Here is a 20,756-nt window from a genome sequence, read left to right on the forward strand (position 1 = left end):
ATTAACCCTGACTTATGCCCATACAGTAGTTATAGAATGTTATAATCATATTAGTCTCAAAACAAAGAATATCATCACCAGTAATAACATAACATTTGACATACTGACTCAATTCATTCACATAACATGAACTCTCATATTATCATATATTCTTAACAACATCACTAGCGTTAAAAGGTAATTTTTACAGAACACTTTTTTGTGTCTCCAGAAATGCACATAAACCCTAAAAAGTAGTTATTGTATTTTTATTTAAAAAGAAAAATGCAGAAAACAGCTTAGCAATTCTCTTTCTTAGAGTGCCATTAAAAGCTACTTCTGCCTGGGGAAAATGATATACATTTTGTACGTAAACAAATTTACAAGAACAAGCAAAGCCATTTCATATTTTAGCCTAATACCAGCTGTTAGACATCTTCCATGTAACATAATTCATGGAGAAAACATACAAGCAACATACAGGCAAAAAATATGATTTGAAGACCTTGGATTATTTGTTCCCATGTAGTTTATTACTAATTACTTAAAAGTGCCAAGAAAAATGGAAAACTGTTTTTCTGGATAAGTAAAAGTCATACTCAGCAAGAGTTTGATCAGAAAATGAGACAACTGGCTACCAAAATACGTATAAAATTATGACTTGGGTCTGGAATTAAAACCAAGGACATTTCTAAAATCAGTATCAAGGGGGTGGGGGTAGAAGTGATCCAAAAAGGTAATTCCTCTCTAATCACTGAAAAGAACAAAAGAAACCACATTTTAATAAACAGGTCAGGAAATAAAAGGTGGGGAAGAGACTAAACTGTAAGAAATAATTCAACTGCCTTCTTTAATTAAATTTTCAATAATTTTCATGAAAGAATATAGATATATTCACAGACTCAAGTTACCAAAGATGTGGCAAATTACTGCAATTTCTAAATAAGTAGCTTTACAACTTTCATATGGAGCCCAACTTTTATATTATCTTGCAACTAATTACAAGCTTGGGCAACCACTCAAAGCAGAAATAAAGTTAAAGCAAAATGAATACTCTCCCTCTTCAACTTTCACAGCCATATCTCATGCAACCATACTTTAATAACTGTTTCTGGTTACTTAGAAACTGTCATTATCTTACCAGGCAATAGACTGAGATTTTCCAAATGAAAGAGAGCACAACAGCTTCAGCAAGCCAGAGCAGGGGCCAGAAAAGATGACAATCTGTAATGGAATCACTCAGCTTTCATTTATAACTGCTAACTTGAAGGATTTTACCTATAAATAAATTATGCAATCATTATACATGTACAAATATTATCCCATCATCCCAACTTGGACCTTGAGATGTGGGAAGAGTGAACAGGAAAGGGGAAGGAGCATGGGTGAGGGACATCAAAGATTACTAACACAATGGGCTTCCCTGGTGGCACAGTGGTTGAGAATCTGCTTGCCAATGCAGGGGACACGGGTTCGAGCCCTGGTCCAGGCTTATCCCACATGTTGCGGAGCAACTAAGCCCGTGCGCCACAACTACTGAGCCTGCGTTCTAGAGCTCGCACGCCTAGAGCCTGTGCTCCACAACAAGAGAAGCCACCACAATGAGAAGCCTGCGCACCGCAACGAAGAGTAGCCCCCGCTCGCCGCAACTAGAGAAAAGCCTGTGCACAGCAACAAAGACCCAACACAGCCATAAATAAATTAATTAATTAAAAAAAAGATTACTAACACTGATTATGTGCCAGGCAGTGTGACAGTCCTGGAGACACAACCATAAAACAAAGTCCCTGCCTTTAAAGTTTAAACAAACTTTGTTAAGAAGATCATATGTCAGCAGGATCTGAATCCAGGTCTGATTCCAAACCATATGGTCTTTTTTCTACTACTACTGCTACTACTACTACATTCTGTCCCAAAAGGAAGAACCCCTTTGGCAGGTTTTCTAAGAATGACAGGGGCAGAACAACTCTTCCACTAAGGTGTGTGGGGAAATTGAGGTTTTTTTTTCCCCTGAAATAGCTTCAGAGGGTACAACCAAATAAGAAAACCTGATTGTGATAGTTAATTTTATGTGTCAACTTGGCTGGGCCATGGTGCCCAGATACTTGGTCAAACATTATTCTGGATATTTCTGCAAGGACATATTTTTTTAATTAATTAATTATTTTTGGCTACATTGGATCTTCGTTGCTGTGCACATGGGCTTTCTCTAGTTGCAGCAAGCGGGGGCTACTCTTTGTTGCGGTGCACGGGCTTCTCAATGTGGTGGCTTCTCTTGTTGCGGAGCATGGGCTGGAGGCACGCGAGCTTCAACAGTTGTGGCACACAGGCTCAGTAGTTGTGGCTCGCGGGCTCTAGAGCGCTGGCTCAGTAGTTGTGGCACATGGGCTTAGTTGCTCTGCGGCATGTGGGATCTTCCCAGACCGGGGCTCGAACCCGTGTCCCCTGCATTGGCAGTTAGATTCTAAACCACTGCACCACCAGGGAAGTCCCTGCAAGGATATTATTGATTGAGATTAACATTTAAACTGGTTGACTTTAAGTAAAGCAGCTTGCCCTCCATAATGTGGGTGGGCCTCATCCAATCAGTTGAAGGCCTGAATAGAACAAGACTGACTTCCCCTAAGCAAAAAGAAATTCTCCAGCAGACAGCCTCTGAACTTACACCCTGAGCCTCTAGCCTGGGTCCTTCCCTAGGTCTCCACTTTGACAGCTTTTAGACTTAAACTGCAATATCAGTTCTTCCCTGGGTCTCCAGCCCACCAGCCCACCCTGCAGATCTTGGACTTGCCAGCCTCCATAATCATGTGAGCCAAATCCTTAAACATCTCTATTTCTATCTTTGTCTTTTTCTCTCTCTCCCTCTCTCCCTCGATATCTATCTATACACACACATACACAAATACACACATACACACATCGTATTGGTTCTGTTTCTCTGGAGAACACTGACTAATATATTACTTAAACATTAAATACATGACATGGAAAAAAGACAACTAAAAAAGTATTTTGTATCAATATTTACAGCTTATTTCCACCATCCTCCAGTGAGAGGGATCAACTACTCAGTCAATGATTCATTTCTAGATTAAGGGCAAGAATTTCACAAAACAATAAGTGCCAAACCCAATTAACTTCAAGGTAAAACTTCTAATTGCTACTTCTACAAGTGGAGCAATCTACTGAGAGCTCTCTAGTTCCTTAAATATATTACTCACAGAACTCATTATTCAGAGAAGGAACCAGCAACATAAAAATTCCACAAGCATCACAGTCCCCAATGGAAAAACACAAGTCTCATCTCAAACTTGGTTGAGTACCTAATAATGTTGCCCTCTTTCCTTTAAATAATACTTACAATTATGTATGTAATACATATCTAAGTAGTACTATTATAGATTCAGTATTCAATAAAGTACAAACAGAATTTATTAGCCATATCACAGTAAGGTTTAAGTATACTTAATGAAAAATGATAATGCAGCACCAGATTATATAGTAAGGCAGTTTAAAGGACTTCACCAGAACTTATAAAATGCTGGAATTGCTTGAAACTGTAAGATTTATCAGCTGATCTAATTAGGCCAAAAGCAACACTTTAACATTCTGATTTCAGAAAACTCTGCCACCCCCCAAAATATTTTTCTTATCATTTATATACTACCAAAACTTTTCATAGGTGCAACACTATCCAGTGCATGAGGGTAACTGACCCTTTGATGCTAACTAAAAATATTATATACTACCATATACTCTAATCATATATCAAATCAATCTTTTCAGCTAAAACTTTTGTTAAGAATAACAACAGGAAACTACATATTGGCTGGTGTTTTAGAAAACATATTCAAAAGGATGCTGTGGAGACCTAGGACACAAAATCCCATTTTTAACTGAGTGCATGCAAGTGTTTTCATAGGATTACATACAGGCAAGATACTAAACTTGACATCTCTACTCTCAGCTTCTGAAAGACAAAGCCTGTTAAGGCTCAATAATTTAATAGACCCAAAAGAAATATGTGATCTCACAAGGGAGAATTCTTAGGCTTTCTTTCAACAAATTTGTATTATTTTGAGTAAGACTATGCATTAATATATTTTTCACTTCAGATCCAGAATATATGCCCAGTTTTTAAAAGCACATTTTAAGTAACACGTTAGGATATCATACAGACAACAGCAACTCAAAGAAAATATCTAACACCTATGCAAGTATTATCATCATAATTTAAAATTCATTAGAAAGTCCTGCCCCACATAATACTTACAAGCTTAGCCACAAATATGGGATCAATTTTACCAAGGATTAGAAAGTATGCGCTTAAGGAATTCAACTGTCAAAAGTTCACTCATTTTCTTAAACCAACACCTTCTTCAGTATTCCATAAATTTATACCCCAAAATTTTTCTCTGTGACCTCCAAAGAAAATTACATTAAAAATTAATTACTAGAATCACAGGCAGTATTTTTTTAAGTTTTTGTCAATTTTAGAGTTGTTAGGGACTTCCCTGGCGGTCCAGTGGTTAAGACTCTGCGCTTCCACTGCAGGGGATGTGGGTTTCATCCCTGGTCAGAGGAACTAAGATCCTGCATGCCACGTGGCACGGCCAAAAAAATTAAAAATAAATAAAATAAACAAACAAAAAAATAGAGTTGGTATTGCTGATTGTTCCAAATGTGTCCCCCGTTTCTTTTTCTTTATAATTAAAGTAATATATCATCATTGTAGAAAATTTAGTAAATCTAGAAAAATTAAAATAATTTTATAAACATCACCTTTATTCTCTAGATCCAGAAATTACCAGAGTTAAAATTTTGCTATATGCACTTTCAGTCTTTGCTCAGTCTTTTAGTTTTAAAACTAAAATTGTGATAAAAATGCATATTAAATATTTAACCAGTCTTTTTATTCTATAGTATATTGCAAAATATTTCTCATATTTAAAAATTTTAGAAAACTTGATTTATAACAGCTTTATCTTATTACACTATATGTATATATATACATATCATAATGAATTTAACCATTCCCCTATTATTGAATATGTGAGTTCTTTTAACTTTCTACCAAGAGAAATAACACTTTGATATACTCCTTACTAACAATCATTGACAAAAAAAGGCAGTAAACACCACCCAAAATTCATATCCAAAAATTGCCTGTAAACACAAGAAAACATTCAACCTCACCAATAAATCAACATAATACATAGAAATTATGAGAAACCTAATAAGCTGAAAACTATAAAGCATATATATAATACCAAGTGCTAGTACAGGGATTGTGAGAAAACCATTCCAGTGCAATGCTAATTATAAACTGATAAAATCTTTTTGAATAATAATTCAGGCTGTGTGTATCAAAGGCTTTAAAATATTTGAGGAATCTATCCTAAATAAATAATCATAGATAATTCTAGATGCTGACCAAGAAATATAGGGTTAATTCCCTTTCGACGTTAATTTAACATTGAAACAAAACATAATGTGTTATGCACATGTATCAAAAGTCAATGAAGGGCTTCCCTGGTGGCGCAGTGGTTGAGAGTCCGCCTGCCAATGCAGAGGACACGGGTTTGTGCCCCGATCCGGGAAGATCCCACATGCCACGGAGCGGCTGGACCCGTGAGCCATGGCCGCTGAGCCTGCGCGTCCGGAGCCTGTGCTCCACAACGGGAGAGGCCACAACAGTGAAAGGCCCGCGTACCGCAAAAAAAAAAAAAAAGAAAAAGTCAATGAAGACCTGAACTATATATTAACATTCTTGTATTCTGCTTTCCCTATTGTATCACAGATTTTCATTTCTGGCTCAGCTTTTATGTTTCATAAGATTTGTGTGTTTGTTTGTTTGTTTTGCGGTACGCGGGCCTCTCACTGCCGTGGCCTCTCCCGTTGCGGAGCACAGGCTCCTCAGCGGCCATGGCTCACGGGCCCAGCCGCTCTGCGACTTGTGGGATCTTCCTGGACCGGGGCACGAACCCGTGTCCCCTTCATTGGCAGGCTGACTCTCAACCACTGCGCCACCAGGGAAGCCCTGTGTGTTTGTTTTAATGTTCAGTGATCAGTCTTAAAATTTCTAAGAGGAAATGTACGCTTTGGGCATTCATATGTTAAAACCGATGCACTGGGAATTTCCTGGTGGTCCAGTGGTTAGAATTCCATGCTTCCACTGCAGGGGGCATGGGTTTGATCCCTGGTTGGGGAGCTAAGATCCTGCAAGCCGTGCAGCCCGGCCAAAAAATAATAATAATAATTACGTTTTACATATTGGTGCACAAGATGATAGTCAAACACCCTATTGTAAGTTTCGCCTTTCCTCTGAGGAATGGTTTCTTTTCTTTTAATTTTTTTTATTGAAGTATAGTTCATTTACAGTATTACATTAGTTTCACATGTAAAACATAGTGATTCAATATTTTTATAGATTCTGCTCCATTTAAAGTTATTACAAAATAATGGCTATATTTCTCTGTGCTGTACAATGTAACTTCCTTCTTTATTTATTTTATACATAAATAAGTTTGTATCTCTAGGAATGGGTTCTTTAAAAAAAATACAATAGTTGATTCATAATGAAAAGTGTGAATTTATGTCTGTTTCTTTCTTACAAAACAACTTTGCACATACATTTTATCTGAAACAAGTGCTTAGTAAAAAGAACCCATCAATACAGCACTGACTCACAAGTAGACCTTAAAAACCAACCAATAAACCTGTTTTTCTCCCTCCTCTATTGAGGTCGCTTACAGTGAAGGAAAACCCTTCAAAAGCCTGAATAGGCACCTTTCACTTTGAGTACTATTTAAAATCCTTGTATCAAGATGAGACAAATTTTGCAGTATGAATGTACCCTCCACGAAGCTCTATCCTGACATATGTTCTGACAGAAGAGAAGTAAAAAGCAACTTTTGGAGAAGAGATCTGAAGTGGAAGAAAGGGAAAGGTCCCCCTCACTGGACCGTGACAGACTCAAGGCACAAAGCCATACAGTTTCTCAGGATCATACCAGTCTAAAAGCATCAAGGGAGAAACACCAAATACCTACTCTCGAAGCCTCTCACCTGGACTCTCCCAGGTCACCATTCTGTTTATCTTTCTGACCCTTGTCAACTACTATGTGTCCCAACCTAGCCCACTGTATTTCATCTGGCACAGAAAATAATGTGGAAGATTAGCTTTCCCCAGAACAAAACTCATTCATTATCTGACTTAAAAAAAGAGAGAAAGAGGATAACATGTCTGTGAGCCGGTGCATTTAAAACCACTTTTCTTCACACATAAATATATATGGAATAGTTTTGACTGTACAAACTCTTTTTTTAGTCCCTCTGAAATATATTAAATAAGCAACAAGACTTTGGTCCTCCTAAAATATAAAATTTCCAACTATCTTTATATACTCTGCCTATTTCATTGTCCTTTTTGTAAGGATAGGGGCCTGAGAAAGAGAGAGCAAGTTTGGCTGAAAAATTGGGAATCGTGCAAAAGGTTATCAATGTCTCAATCATGTTGAACAGTGCTGTGAAGCTATTTCCAGAACAACAGTGAGTGAAGCAATTAATATGTCAGCAACTATATTACAAAACATTTCTTTCTTTATTCGTAGGTTCCTCAGCAAGGTATTTCAATATATAGTTCAAGCCACACTTTCAAAAGTCGAGTTGCTCTAAAAGCCACTTTATCAAAATGTACTCCGTTGGATTTAACCTTTTAATCATCTTAAAGTTTCTACTATAATCTACAGCATATATAACATTCCCAAGAGCAATTTAATATAACTTCTTCATTTTGAAATTTCAACAAAAGATGTTCAAATTTTTCCCTTTGAAATAACAGTACAAATATTTATGATAATGGTACTGTACAAATATGTTTAAGAGATAATGAAGATAACAAGAGGTTAAAGCTTAGAAGAGGTCTTAGTGATAAGCTACAAGTAAGAGAGCCTCAATTACGAATAAGAAAACCAAAGCCTCAAGACGTAGGTTTGTCCCAGTTTACAGAATATCAAGAAACTTTTGGTGTTACTTTCATTATCAATTAATAATATTTAACAGTGATGTATATAATATACTTTAGTTGACAATGTGCAATAAATTAAATAAGTGCCTGCCCAAAATGACTTATCTCATACACGGTTATATTATAGATAATAGCAAGTATGGCATATAAAATCTATATTGAAGTACTGAAGGAGGAGGAGAATTTTTAAAATAAAGAGTGAAGTCTGTCCATGAACAATTCCAATCAACATAAAAGAATACTGAAAGCAAGAACATAAGAGCAGTAGGATGGAAATAAGCATCAGGTCATTACAAAAGGGCAAGGGTCTCCGCATGCTAGAAAAGACCAATGTAAAGATGAAAATTGGCATTAGCGCTTTTGTGCCTTTAAAGATACGCTATGCTGAAGCAATCACTTAGCTTCATCAACAGCAATTTCAGATTATGTGAAGAAAAGTGCAGTGTCCCAAGGTAGGGAGTGATTCTAACCATCCTCTTTGCCCCGTACACCAGTCTTCTTCAGTTAACAAATACGCTCATCCCTTTCTGGATCCTGCTGTTACTTCAGCTTCCTGTCTTCTTTCTCTCCATGAACTGCATTAACAGGCAGGCAGCATTTGTTGTCCCCACATTGCCACTTCATCTTAAGACCATGTCACCATCCCAAAATTCCTTTATCCTTGCTCTCTAGACCTTCCTAAGGTCTGCTGCCCTCATGGTATCTTAAATTTTAACATATCTCACGCCATACTCATTGCGTCTCCTACACTCCCTTTAAAAAGCATGCCCCGGATCCCATTTATATGAACTGTCCAGAAAAGGCAAATCCACAGAGACAGAAACTAGATTAGTGTTTGCCAGAAGACGTGGGAAGAAGGGGAATTAGGAGTGACTGCTAACAGGCACAGGGTTTCTTTCTAGGGTGATGGAAATATTCTAGAATTAGATAATAGTGCTGGTTGCACAACATAGTGAATATACTGAAAACTGCTGAATTGTACACTTGAAGATGGTGAATTTTATGTTATTTGAATTTTATCTTAATAGAAAATTGCAAATTAAAAACATGAAAATAAGCAAATATAAGAGCGCACATGCACACACACACACAACATGTCCCTCCTTCTAACTTTCCTTTTGCCTTGAAAAATAATAAACTCCCCATAAGTGGAATTATTCAAGCAGAAGCTGAATGATCATCTGTCAGCAATGTGCTATTGAAGGGCTAACTGAAGTGATTGGGGCAATTACACTAGATTACCCTTAAGTATTTCTCATCTTTAGTTTCTATGTCACAAACCAAGAGGAAGAGATTAGAACCAGGGAAATTTTCTTAAGTGACCAGAAAGAAAAAATACGAAGCATTACTTGAAAAGTATTCTCCTATTCAAAATGAAAACTGTAGATTATAATGAAGCAAAAGAACAAAAATGAAATAGATCCAAAAAGAGCATAGGAAATTAAGAAAAATAGTAAATAAATTAGATAACAGCACAAAAATCAATAAATGATATTCAGAGTTTAACATAACAATATTTGTTTTGTTTATACAGAATTTATCCTGTATCTAACTGTATTTTTCTATAGAAATTCTGAAGCCTTTTTCTTTTTGAGTGGTGAAGAAGATGTTAGAAAAAAATCTAATGCAGACGAGATTTAAATCAAATTACTGCTGACCGGCATGTGACTGGATTAATAAAGTAAACAATGTATGGATCACATAATAGAAAGTTATTTTCCCCCAAATTCAGCCTCTTGTCTTCAAAGTCCATTACCCCAACACTAGCATCCTTTGTGAGGAAATTTAGAGGGGAATAAAAAATATTGTTGATGACACAAAAAGCAAGAAACTTTAAATCTTTCTACTACAAATAAATGCCAGCAAACATCTATAATAGTCTGCTGTAGAAAAGAATCTCTTTTAAGTACTAAATGACCAATGTTCAGTGAAAAAAAAAAGAGGTAGACCCACGCGGTATTAGAAAAGGGGTCATTCAGTAACTATTCATTATTTGATTTTACACAGTACATTAAAATATTTGACTTATTTACCTGGTTATAAACCATAATTTATAAACCATCAAATTTTGAAAGGAAGTTCAATTTAAATGTTATCCAAATAAAAGCAAGCTATATAAGATGATGATGCTTATGCTCTCTCTAGAAGTTTTTAAATTTAGGCTTCCAACAGAATGAGAGAAATGGAATTTCTGAGTCTATCAAGAACTTCCTACTCCTGTCCTTTTATAATTAAAGACTTAGACCACTGCGCTTCCCTGGTGGCGCAGTGGATAAGCATCTGCCTGCTAATGCAGGGGACACAGGTTCAATCCCTGGTCCGGGAAGATCCCACGTGCCGCGGATCAACTAAGCCCATGTGCCACCACTGCTGAGCCTGCGCTCTAGAGCTCACAAGCCACAACTCCTGAAGCCCATGCACCTAGAGCCCGTGCTCCACAACAAGAGAAGCCACTGCAATGAGAGGCCCACGCACCGCAACGAAGAGTAGTCCCTGCTTGCCGCAACTCGAGAAAAGCCCGCGCAGCAACGAAGACCCAACACAGCCAAAAATAAATAAATAAATTTTTAAAAAAACCACTTAGACCACACAAAGAGTCCAAGATATGACTTTTTAATGACCCAAACTCCTTATGAATTTAGGGCTCATAATCCACTTTGGTATCCAGAAACAGAGTGCTTCATGCACTTTACAAATTTACACCTGTTTCATCTTCAAAGAATATGATCCCATACAACCAGCTACAGCAGACCCATCTGTAAAGCAAATCTGTTAAGTGAGCTTCCCCAACATTTCGTTACAAGCCCCTTTCAGAAGCCAGAAGATTATACTTCAAAATCATACTGCAAATAGTGACCAGCAGCATCAGCACCAACTTGAGAGCTTGTTAGAAATGCAAAATCTCACCCCGGACCTACTGTTTGAGAGTTTGCTATATTCCTTGAGAATATTAAATTCTGTTATAAAGGTCAAGAAAACAAATGGCATGGATAAAACTCTAAGAAGTGATAATCACTGATGGTAAGTGAGCTAATACTCAGAGGCTCAGTTAAGTATAGATAATGAGAGCTTGTAAGGCCAAGACAAAAGTTACAAGATATGTTAAAAATAGGTAAGTTAGTAACCTGTAAGACATTCCAAAGTAGAAAATATTGTGGAACAAACAAGAGATTTACTTGTAGATAGAAAGGGGTGGAAAGACCAAGTCATTACCATACCATCTCTGCTCTGACAGGTATGCCATCTCCATATCGGCCACCCAGTATGATCCTATTCTGGGACCCACAGGTGCTCTAACCAAGAAATGCAAACAATGCCCATGGCTCATCAGCAGGCAAACTGGCAAAGCTACAGCTGTACCTAAGTGTACTTGTCCCCACTCTCTTCCATACAGCAAGTATGTATCCCAGGAAGTACGATGCCAAGGGCATCATGAGTCTGTGGAGTTCTTGCTCAAATATCAACTCTAGTCCTCATAACCACACCATCAATGGGAAAGGCTGATACAAAAGAGAGAGGGACAGGACACATGAATTTTGTGTACCCAGGACTCGGGTAGTGTGGTCCTTCCTTCCAACCTCTTTTGCACCTTAAGTGTGTTAACTTACCCCTCACTGCTTTCCTCTTGCTTCTGGCTGTGTGTTTTAAACTAATTTGATAAATCGTGTGTTTCAAGCATTTAAATTTGGTTGCTGAGCCTATCTATTCCATACCTCCAGGATAGCTGGGAGTGTACCTGGAGGCTAACCACTGCATCAAGGTAATTTCCTACAAAACAGCTACTGAATAAGAAATATGCATTTTAAAAGGTCCCCAGGTGATTGATGCAAATTCAAGTTTAGAAGCACTGAGCAGGACTGTTAGAAAGAGAACGCTGCACAAAGACAGAAATTTGGATTTCAGAACTACGCTCAGAACACCATCCTGAATAAAAGGCCTCGTGTACCCCCTGACAATAACTCAGAGCCCCAAAAGAGGGAGAGAATGCTAAGAAACCCATTTTCAACAACTATCATGTAAGTCTCAGAGAAGCATTGCTGCCCTTGGTGACTCTCCTTTGAACACCAGCTCTGTAAAGCTCGAGGCAACTTGAGAAAACACACAGAAGAGTATAGCATTTTGTATCCCAACATTAACCCAGCAATTTCATCTTGCTGGGAATTAGGAAAATAACCTTTTTCAGATATGCTATGTTTCAAGAACACCAATCCAAAGGACATAAGGCTACCAAAAACAGAAAAAGAGTCATGACTTCCTTAACAAGATTGCAGTGATGATCTTAGAAAGATCATCCAAGAACAGAGTTGAGCAGAATGACCTAAGAAGTGACCTTAATGGCTGTACACCTCCCACCGACCACCGGTTCCTGACTTGATCAGCTCCAGTCATTTTATGTATTTATTACATTTGCATTGTTCCTGACACATAGTAAGGGCTCAATAAATGTTCTGAATTAATAGAAAAAATAATTTTAAATGTCACCCTTTCTATCTTTGATTTATCTAAGACAAATTTAATTCAATTCCTTGGTTCTGAGAAATTCCTGAGAATGAAGGTATAATTCCACATCTCAAATTAGCATCTTCCTAACACTCCCTCATTCCATATCTCGAAGTTGGATTTTACATTTTCTATTATTAATTCCATTCTAACTTTCCATGACACTATGAAACACATTAACCTATCCATTAAGAAACAATCTGACCATTTCTAAAAGTCACCAAAAATTATACATAAGGGATATACTACACAGGAAAGATCAGCTATTATTTTGATATTTTTCTAGGTTCAGATTTAAGACATCTTAGGGAAATATCTGTTTAAAACATCCATAGAAGAACTGAAATAGAAACTGAGGACATTGTTTCACACACACAAGATCTAAAACAAAAGACCAAAAGTGTTGAGAATGTTTACTCTAGTGAAGAATAAGATGAGACTATCGGGAAAAGAATGTAAAAGTTCTAAAAATCATTTCTGTAAGGAATATGCTCCCTATTACTTCTAAAATAGGGAATGTGTTTAAGTTTCAAAGGAAAAGATTTAAGTTGGAAATCATAACTTCCATTCCATAAATATATATTTATAAAAAGAATAAGGAAACACATAGGGAATGGCTGAGTGTATTCCCTTCCAAATGATCTACCAAATCCTGTTCACTCCATGCATTTAGTATAGCCAAGAACAGTTAAAGTACTCATAGGACATTAGACACTTCAGCACAGGTTTTCACACTGTGTTTCATGGGTTTTAAATACCATGTGTTTAAGAATTGAATCTACAAGCTCACAGAGGAAAGAGGGAACCTTATAGATTTTTGTGTCCTCTGCAGCTAACAGCATGAGAATAGACATATGATAAGCCTTCAATAAACACTTACTGAATTTAATTATTACCACTCTCTGAGGCAAAAATCTTAACTGGAGAATAATCTGAACACTACCATCATCACCAGTAGAAAAGTAGCACTCAAAATTTCCAAGTGAATCCACTTACATGTTAAACAACGGGAACAAGAAAGAGTAATTGTCTTATTCATCACAAAGGGCTAAGAATGAATCTTCTGTTTGCAAACTTAATCCACTCCAACTAGTACTGTTAACTGCCCACTAAAACGCAGCACATTACCTTTCACAAATCTGATGCTTGATCCATATTCTTAATGAAATGTGTTGAACTTAAATGTATGTAATTGTTACGTGAAATACACAGTCTATTACGTGAAAATTCAGAGGCAAAATGCTTATTGTTATAAATGGCAGGAAAAAAAAATCACTTCAATTTCAAAGTATCACACCCAAAACCTGGTTTGTTCACAAAAGAGCATCCAAATTTCAATGATAAATCCTTTAAAATCCATTAAACCTATTACTATGCAGTTACATATTGTGCAGCATAGGACCCAAATACAAGGCTGGTGCCCCATTTGGTTGCCAAATTTTCATAAACTGCTATCCCCCATTAGGGACTCAGCCACTGGTTTTAACAAACTCCCTGAAGAGTTCATTTCAGTTATTCCTGCCTTGCTCAATGCATAACAATTTAATCTTATTGCTTTCTTCCTCAGGGGTAAAAAGATGATGTTCCAAGGGGAGCACCTGCAAAGCGGATGTAAAAGATGAAATTTAGAAGCTGGCTGGATAGGCCTGAGGGAAAGGCAAGTCTAAAGAGAGTACCTATCATTGGGGGGTAGGGGAGAGAATGACAAAGGAAGGTGGGAAAGGGCAGCGGAAGAAACTTAGCTTACTTAGAAACTAGATTCACAACTCCAGTAGTTATTTCAAACATAGTTTAACTTGACATGGCCCATTCTGACCCAGAACTTTTGCTTTACACTATGAAAGAAAAGTTTGCCTGCTAACACCAGTAAATAATTTCATAGATTATTAGTTTATTTCATACTTACAGAAAGGTCATATTTGTCTTTGCTAGGTAAATTATGTATCTTAAAGCCTTATATGAAAGTTTCATAAGATGGAAATAACAATAGACAGTGACTTTAGATTTTGAGGAGAAAATTTAAGAAGATACCAGATCTAATTCCAAATCTATCACATATACACACTGTGTAAGCTAAAAGCCCCTAGAAAGTGGTTTCAAACTACACATTCTGCCACGACAACCCCCCAGATTCCCCTAGGAGGGCATGCCAGCATCTTGGGGCTGAGCCGATGGACAAGTACACTTTGAAAAAGCACTCCAGGAGATTCTGATACTCAACCAAACACCTCCTGTCCCACTGCCATTATCAGCTAATAATGTTTCACCACCCGCTGCGGATGTACTTTGTGCTATTCTTCTATTCCAAATGTTAACTAAGTGAAGTCATTAGAATAGAGCGCCTGAATTCAATTGGCATTTATCCAGATTTTAAGAGGTAAAAATAAATCCATGAATGGCAAATCAATTTAACATCTTTTCACACAATTTCATTTTAAAGCCATATAACAAATTCTGAACTCAAAGCTATTTAGAGTCATAGCTTTCCAATTAAAGTATTTAAGTCCGCTAACGTATTTCCACGAATCCAACATTCACTACCAAGTAGCAGTACAAAAAAAAAAGTTCCAACATTCCTCACAATCCACTTACACTTAAGAAAGGGATAACTCGGATTTTTTAAGCACGTAAATAAAGAATATTATTTCAAGGTTATCATAACTCTCCCTTTGTACATTATACCTCATATCCTACAGTGTTTCGATTCAGATAATTTTATTATTCATGGGTAATTTCAAGTAAAACTAGTTAAAGAAGTAATTCTATTTCAAACTAACACTCCTGGTTTTCAGTGTTCATATTATTCATACACCCGTCCATTGGAATGTCTCTCAAAATTCCCAAACTTCTTCAACTTCAGTATTACTCAGTACTGGTTTATACAACTATAAAGCACATCAGGAAATAATATCTCTCAAACTCCAAACTTTTAAAATCACCTGACAACATGTGTATATCAACAACCTTGAATTCTTTATAGCTGTCAAAGCTAGTCTACATACAGTCAGGCCCAAATACTAAAAAACAAACAAACAAACAAACAAAAAACTTAGAAAAAACTTCAAAAACAAACTGAGAAAACATACTCACCTTAATTGGAGCACTACTAAACTTAATTTTCCTATTTGCCGGGATGTCTTCTTCTTCTGGCAATCCAACGATTTCTGAGTATTCCATATCAGGTTGATAGTAATTGTTTTCATCACTATCTTCCTGCTCATCCTGTTCAGTGCCTGTTTCTCCCCAGTCTGAATTATACCTGGATCTCACCCTATATATATTATAGTCACTGTGCATGTAAACATGGGAGCTCCCAAAATTATTTGAATCTTCGAATACTTCCTTTCCACATCTGAATCTAGATGCATCAGCAGAGGTAAAATCACCACCTGCAAGTTCTTTCTTCTGTTGCATTGCTGCCTCACTCCCAACCAAATGAGCTTCTGCGTCTTCTGAAGGTTCGTTTTGTGGTGAAGGGATTTCAGGCTCTGTAACTGCCTTGTTTTCAGCACAAGGTCCTTCAGGAATGTCTCTGTCAATTCTGTCAGGAGTCTCTTGGTTAGATGTGGAGTCCTCGGCTTCCTTGCTCTGCTGTGCCTCTTCACTGGGCACTGAAGCTAGAGAGGTACTTTTCGAAGCCACTTCTAGTACTGGAGTTGTATTACTCTTCTGAGCATCCTCTGCATCGTCACTGTGTTTGCTTGGAGGAGACCAAGAATTAGAATCCTTAAGGTGCCCGAAGGTGTCAAGATTTGTAACAGTAACCGATGGTAAATTCAGGGGATAATGCCCCGTCACTGAGTATGCACTGTTCTCAGCCTTCTCAGAAATGATGGCACTGGGGGAATCGGTGTTCTCCAATACTGCACTCAGTTGACTCACAGTTGGGGAGACAGCCTCCGTCCGGGAGCTAAGGCTGTCCAAGGAATCAGTACTGCCTCTGTTGGACTTAGAACCACCCCATTCATCCTGAGGTTCACTCCCTCCAGTTTTCTCCTTCTTTGGGGAATAGCGGTTGTTCTGTCCTGATTCATGCACACTTCTCTCAAACATCTTGCGAGTTTCTGTGAACTTAGAATATGAAGGGCCATCGTACATTGTGTCAAATCTACTAATTCGTTCTGAAACAGAGGACTCCAACTTAACAACTGAGCCATCTGTTTTTTCCAGAAATTCTTTGGGCTTCATTCGCCTCTGAGGGGATGAAGATCCACCTTTCCCCCTTGTTTTGGCAATGACTGCAGCATTCTCACTGGGTTCCATACCCATCTGCATAAATAGATTTTTAATTCTGTTGACATTGGAGCCATATTTCCTTCCCCTGCTCTGCTGGGATCCCTCACCTTCTTTTGTTTTTTGTTCCCCATCTGACTTGGGTTTGTCAAAGGTACTTTTCAGTGCCTGGAACTCAGTTCTATATGCATTCCTGTGAGGAGAGGCACTTCTGAGAGTGGTACGTTCACCTGAAGACTCGGTTTTCAACATTTTTACTTCAGGGGTGAAAAGCCAGTGTTCATAATGATCAGGAAAAAAAAAACAAAAAAACCCCACAAAACACCTCTCTTCTCTAATCACCAGTATCTGGTCAAGAAAAAGTACCTCTCAAATGGCATACTGTGTCAGTGATCCTCCCAACAGGTGTATTAGGAAATTATGCAGTCAAGAGTTACACAAAATGGCTTTTTCAAAGCAAGACTAGAGGTTCATCTGTAATAGAAAAGAACGAATTTCTGAATTCATTTACTTATTTGAATTTACGGTTAGTCAACTATTATACATTTTTTTTCCAAAGTGGCTTGGCCACATGTCAAATAAGAAGAAATTACATATTGAAATGGGAATTTCAAAGCCAAGAATTTAAAAGTTATAACTCTGATTGGTCTTTGGTAACAAAGCTGTTTCAAACATAACTTGAGATCCCTACCAAAATCACACACATACACACATACAAGTGACACATAAGTACACTTCAAAGCAATACTTTAGCCCAAGTTTTGGTTGGTTTTGTGAATGACCTTAAAAGAAACCAGCAGTTCCTAGATCTTTAAGAAATCATCAAACTGTCCAGAAAAATGAAATTCACTTGAGATTCTCCACATCAGGTAGAACTTATTCTTTCTATACAAGCACAATTGAAAGTTCAGAATCTGTTTACAAACTCCAAAACGTGTCTACAGAGGCTTATTTCACTCTTTCTGGTCCAATATTCTCATCTACAGCATCCCCAAAACAACACTTGTGCAATTTCAGACCAAAACAAACAGAAGAAAGTTCTTAAATGGCAGTAAGTTTCACTCTAAGTTCAGAACCACATCAAATATTTGGAAGTTTCCTAAGAGTGAACATTACTAATTATAGAGTGGGATACAGGATATCATGGGAATAAATGTATGAGAACGTGAGGATCAGAAAATAAAGGACCATGAAACCACTTTTCATAGCCCTGATTTGTTTATTACACTTGCCTCTAACTTACTACAAGCTCAGAATACAACGCAATACGTGCTGGCTGGTCTCCTCTAGCCCACAGCTGTATTTCACATCAATATGCCAGCAAGCAAATACTTCAAGATCCGCTGAGGAGCAGATGTTGTAGTTCTAAAGATTTTTCATTTTGTTTTTGTTTTGTTTTTTAATATTAGGCGGAGCCCTATCACCCTCACGCACCATCAGACGAGGAAGCACACACTTTCACTTAAACCGTCTCCAGACTCGGCTCCTGGCCCAGCACGCATGCATGGCCCATGCAGACAAACAAGAAAGGCTTCAGAGTGTGGTGCCTGTTTTTTTTGTCAAGCTTCGACAATCTCCTTCTACCCTGACATTTGTTTAAGCCATACACACCCTCCCCTCCCCCCCAACAACCCCCCCAACTCCCTCCCCCGCCAATTCGAACCCGAAGGGGCGGGGGGCGGGGGCGCTGGGGCCGCCGGGGTATTCAAAACCTGCCCTCACAAAAGACAAACATAAATAACACCAACTTGAGAGACAGCCGATTCCCGAGCCTGGTTCGGGACGCAATCCCTCGGCCCCGGGCAGGGGCAGGGCCGGGAGAGCAGGTGACGCCAAGCGCTATGGTAGGAGGTCGCTGTCTAGCTTTGTGCCAAGAAGCACCTGAAGTCCTAACACATTGGCTGTGGCTCCCGGCGGCTGCCAGGCGGATCCCAGTGTGGCATGGGGAGAGCCGAGCTCCCCGTCCACATTAAAAAAAAGAAGAAGAAAAAAAATTACGGGGTAATACTAATAAATCCCTTTGTTTTTCCTCCCAGTGTGCCAGGAAACAATAGATCCCACCGATACTCCCTCAGATCCTCAACCTAACGCTCCCCAACCGCAGCCCTCCCCCACCCTCAGCCTGCAACTCAGCCTTTGTACATCCCGATTTTTTCCTCCTCATCTCCACCCTCCCCAGCTCCTCGCCCCGCGCACATCCTCCCCCTTACCCGAGCGGGAGCCGCCGCCGGTGGGGAGGGTCGGGCGGCCGCGGCTCCCACCTCCGCCTCCGAGGCGCCCCCCGCCCCACGGTGGCCGCGGCTCGGCTCGGCGCCGGCCCGCTCGCTGCCCCTCCACCCGCTCCTCCCGGCGCAGCGCGATGGGCGGCTGCGGCGGCCGCTTCCACGCGCGCCGCGGCCCCCCACGCGCGCCCGGCCCGCGGCGGGCGGCCCCGGGAGGCGCGCTACGCTCCCTAACGCCATTGCGGGCGGGCGGCGGCCCGGGCCCCGACGAACTCGCACACTCGGGCCGACCTGGGGAGGGGGTCCCAGCCCGGGCAGGGGCTTCGCCCACGTGCGGTCGCCCGCGCCGGGCCGTTTGGCTGGCGGCGTAGCGGGGGTGTAACGGGGGAGAGGCCGCGGGGGTGAGGAAGGCCCGGGGTAACAGGTGCCTCACCTCGGCTGATGGGATTAACTCTAGGGCCGCAGAGAGAGGGAGCCCGGCAGCAAAATCCCAGGAGAGGGAGAGAGAGGGAGCCTCTGGCGGCCAACGGAGGGCGAAAAGCACCGGCCCGAGGCGAGGCCGCCCCACCCCCTCGGCCGTGGGCGAGGGGCCCCTCGGGCCTGGGGCAAATCCTGCCCTTCAGCTCGGGTCCTGGTTTCGCGAGAACTGGGTTCTTGGGCTGTCTGTTGCTGGGGCCCCACGAAGTCTGCCGTTAACTCCGTGACCCCAGGGCATCCAAAACCCTGGGCCACGCTCCTGGCAGGGAAGGCCGGCACCTAGGCCCCGATCCAGAGTGGCCTCCACTCCTCCGCTTAGGCCACTTGTACTTCGCCTAATACCCACCTTAACCTTCCGCTGCTAAAAGGAAAGAGGTGAGGAAATCTTCTGACTTTCTTATCAGGAAAGAGCTTTTCAGACTCCCCTTTTATAAATGCTCAGTTACCCCCTCCTTTCCCCATCAAAAATTTCGGAAGTGTTACAGCCTTACTGCAAAATATAAAACCAATCATAACCGTCAATATAGACCTTTAAACCAACTCTCAAAAAAACTGTGGAGTAGAAACTTTTAAGGATAATTTTTCAAGAAGGTAAAAATATACTCTAACAGAAATGTAAAATGAAGCTGTGTCAAAAATGTTATTTGACTCATCAGTTAGGGAGGGAACACCAAAATATTGCAACCCATCCAAATGAGAATGTGAAGAGCAAAGCTTTATGGAAAATCAGAAAAGAGGCAAAACTGGTTAATAAGGCACTAAAATGTAATATTTTGAATTATCTCCTATACAGGGCAGTGATAACTGTATCTCTAAGGAACAAAATAATTTTGCATATGTATAGATGAGAACCATTTACAGTATCGTTAAGTTTCTAGGGCTTATAGAGTCGTAAAAAGTCAAAGGCAGGCAAAGGTGCAAACTACTGTAGAACCATGAAACTCCAGAGTCCTTTAGATAACATCCAGCATTCCACTGAAAGGACACTCAATAATCTTTTGCCCATTTCAAAGTCTTACAGGAGTTTTTCCAACAGAGCTATTGTTATCTACATTTTACAGATGGGAAAACTGAGGTTTAGGTTTTGTAACTTACCTACAGCTTTATCGCTAGTAAATGATTATGGTTGCATACGAACTCCGGCAAGTCTATACACAGAATTTATACTCTGGAAGCAAAATCTTTTCTTGCTTAATTTCAAAAGAGCTTTGTAGCTGCTCAATTCTATGTATCTCTTACTTTGAACAGTGGAATTTTTTCTTCAAGCCTCACCAAATTCTGGGTGCTTTCCCAAGAAATTGGTATTCCCTGTCTACG

At 39.6% G+C, this 20,756-nt stretch overlaps 1 protein-coding gene across 9 annotated transcripts in view; it reads right to left on the reverse strand.

The window, feature by feature from the left end:
* PPP1R9A (protein phosphatase 1 regulatory subunit 9A) overlaps positions 1-19,561 on the reverse strand; it is a 328,300-nt gene extending 308,739 nt beyond the window's left edge. For 8 of the 9 annotated variants that reach the window (XM_067746382.1, XM_067746381.1, XM_067746379.1 and 5 more), the window contains exons 1-2: positions 18,951-19,056; positions 15,598-17,214 (exon numbers count right to left, since the gene is read on the reverse strand). In XM_067746382.1, coding sequence (XP_067602483.1) covers positions 15,598-16,992 — 1,395 coding nt within the window. In that variant the 5' untranslated portion in view covers positions 16,993-17,214; positions 18,951-19,056. Of the gene's footprint in view, positions 1-15,597; positions 17,215-18,950; positions 19,057-19,395 lie in introns of those variants that run through there. The other variant, XM_067746375.1, reaches the window with a different exon arrangement.
* Between the last annotated feature and the right edge of the window lie 1,195 nt (positions 19,562-20,756).

The sequence above is a fragment of the Pseudorca crassidens genome, chromosome 8 (assembly GCF_039906515.1).
Source record: "Pseudorca crassidens isolate mPseCra1 chromosome 8, mPseCra1.hap1, whole genome shotgun sequence".
Classification (NCBI taxonomy): Eukaryota; Metazoa; Chordata; class Mammalia; order Artiodactyla; family Delphinidae; genus Pseudorca; species Pseudorca crassidens.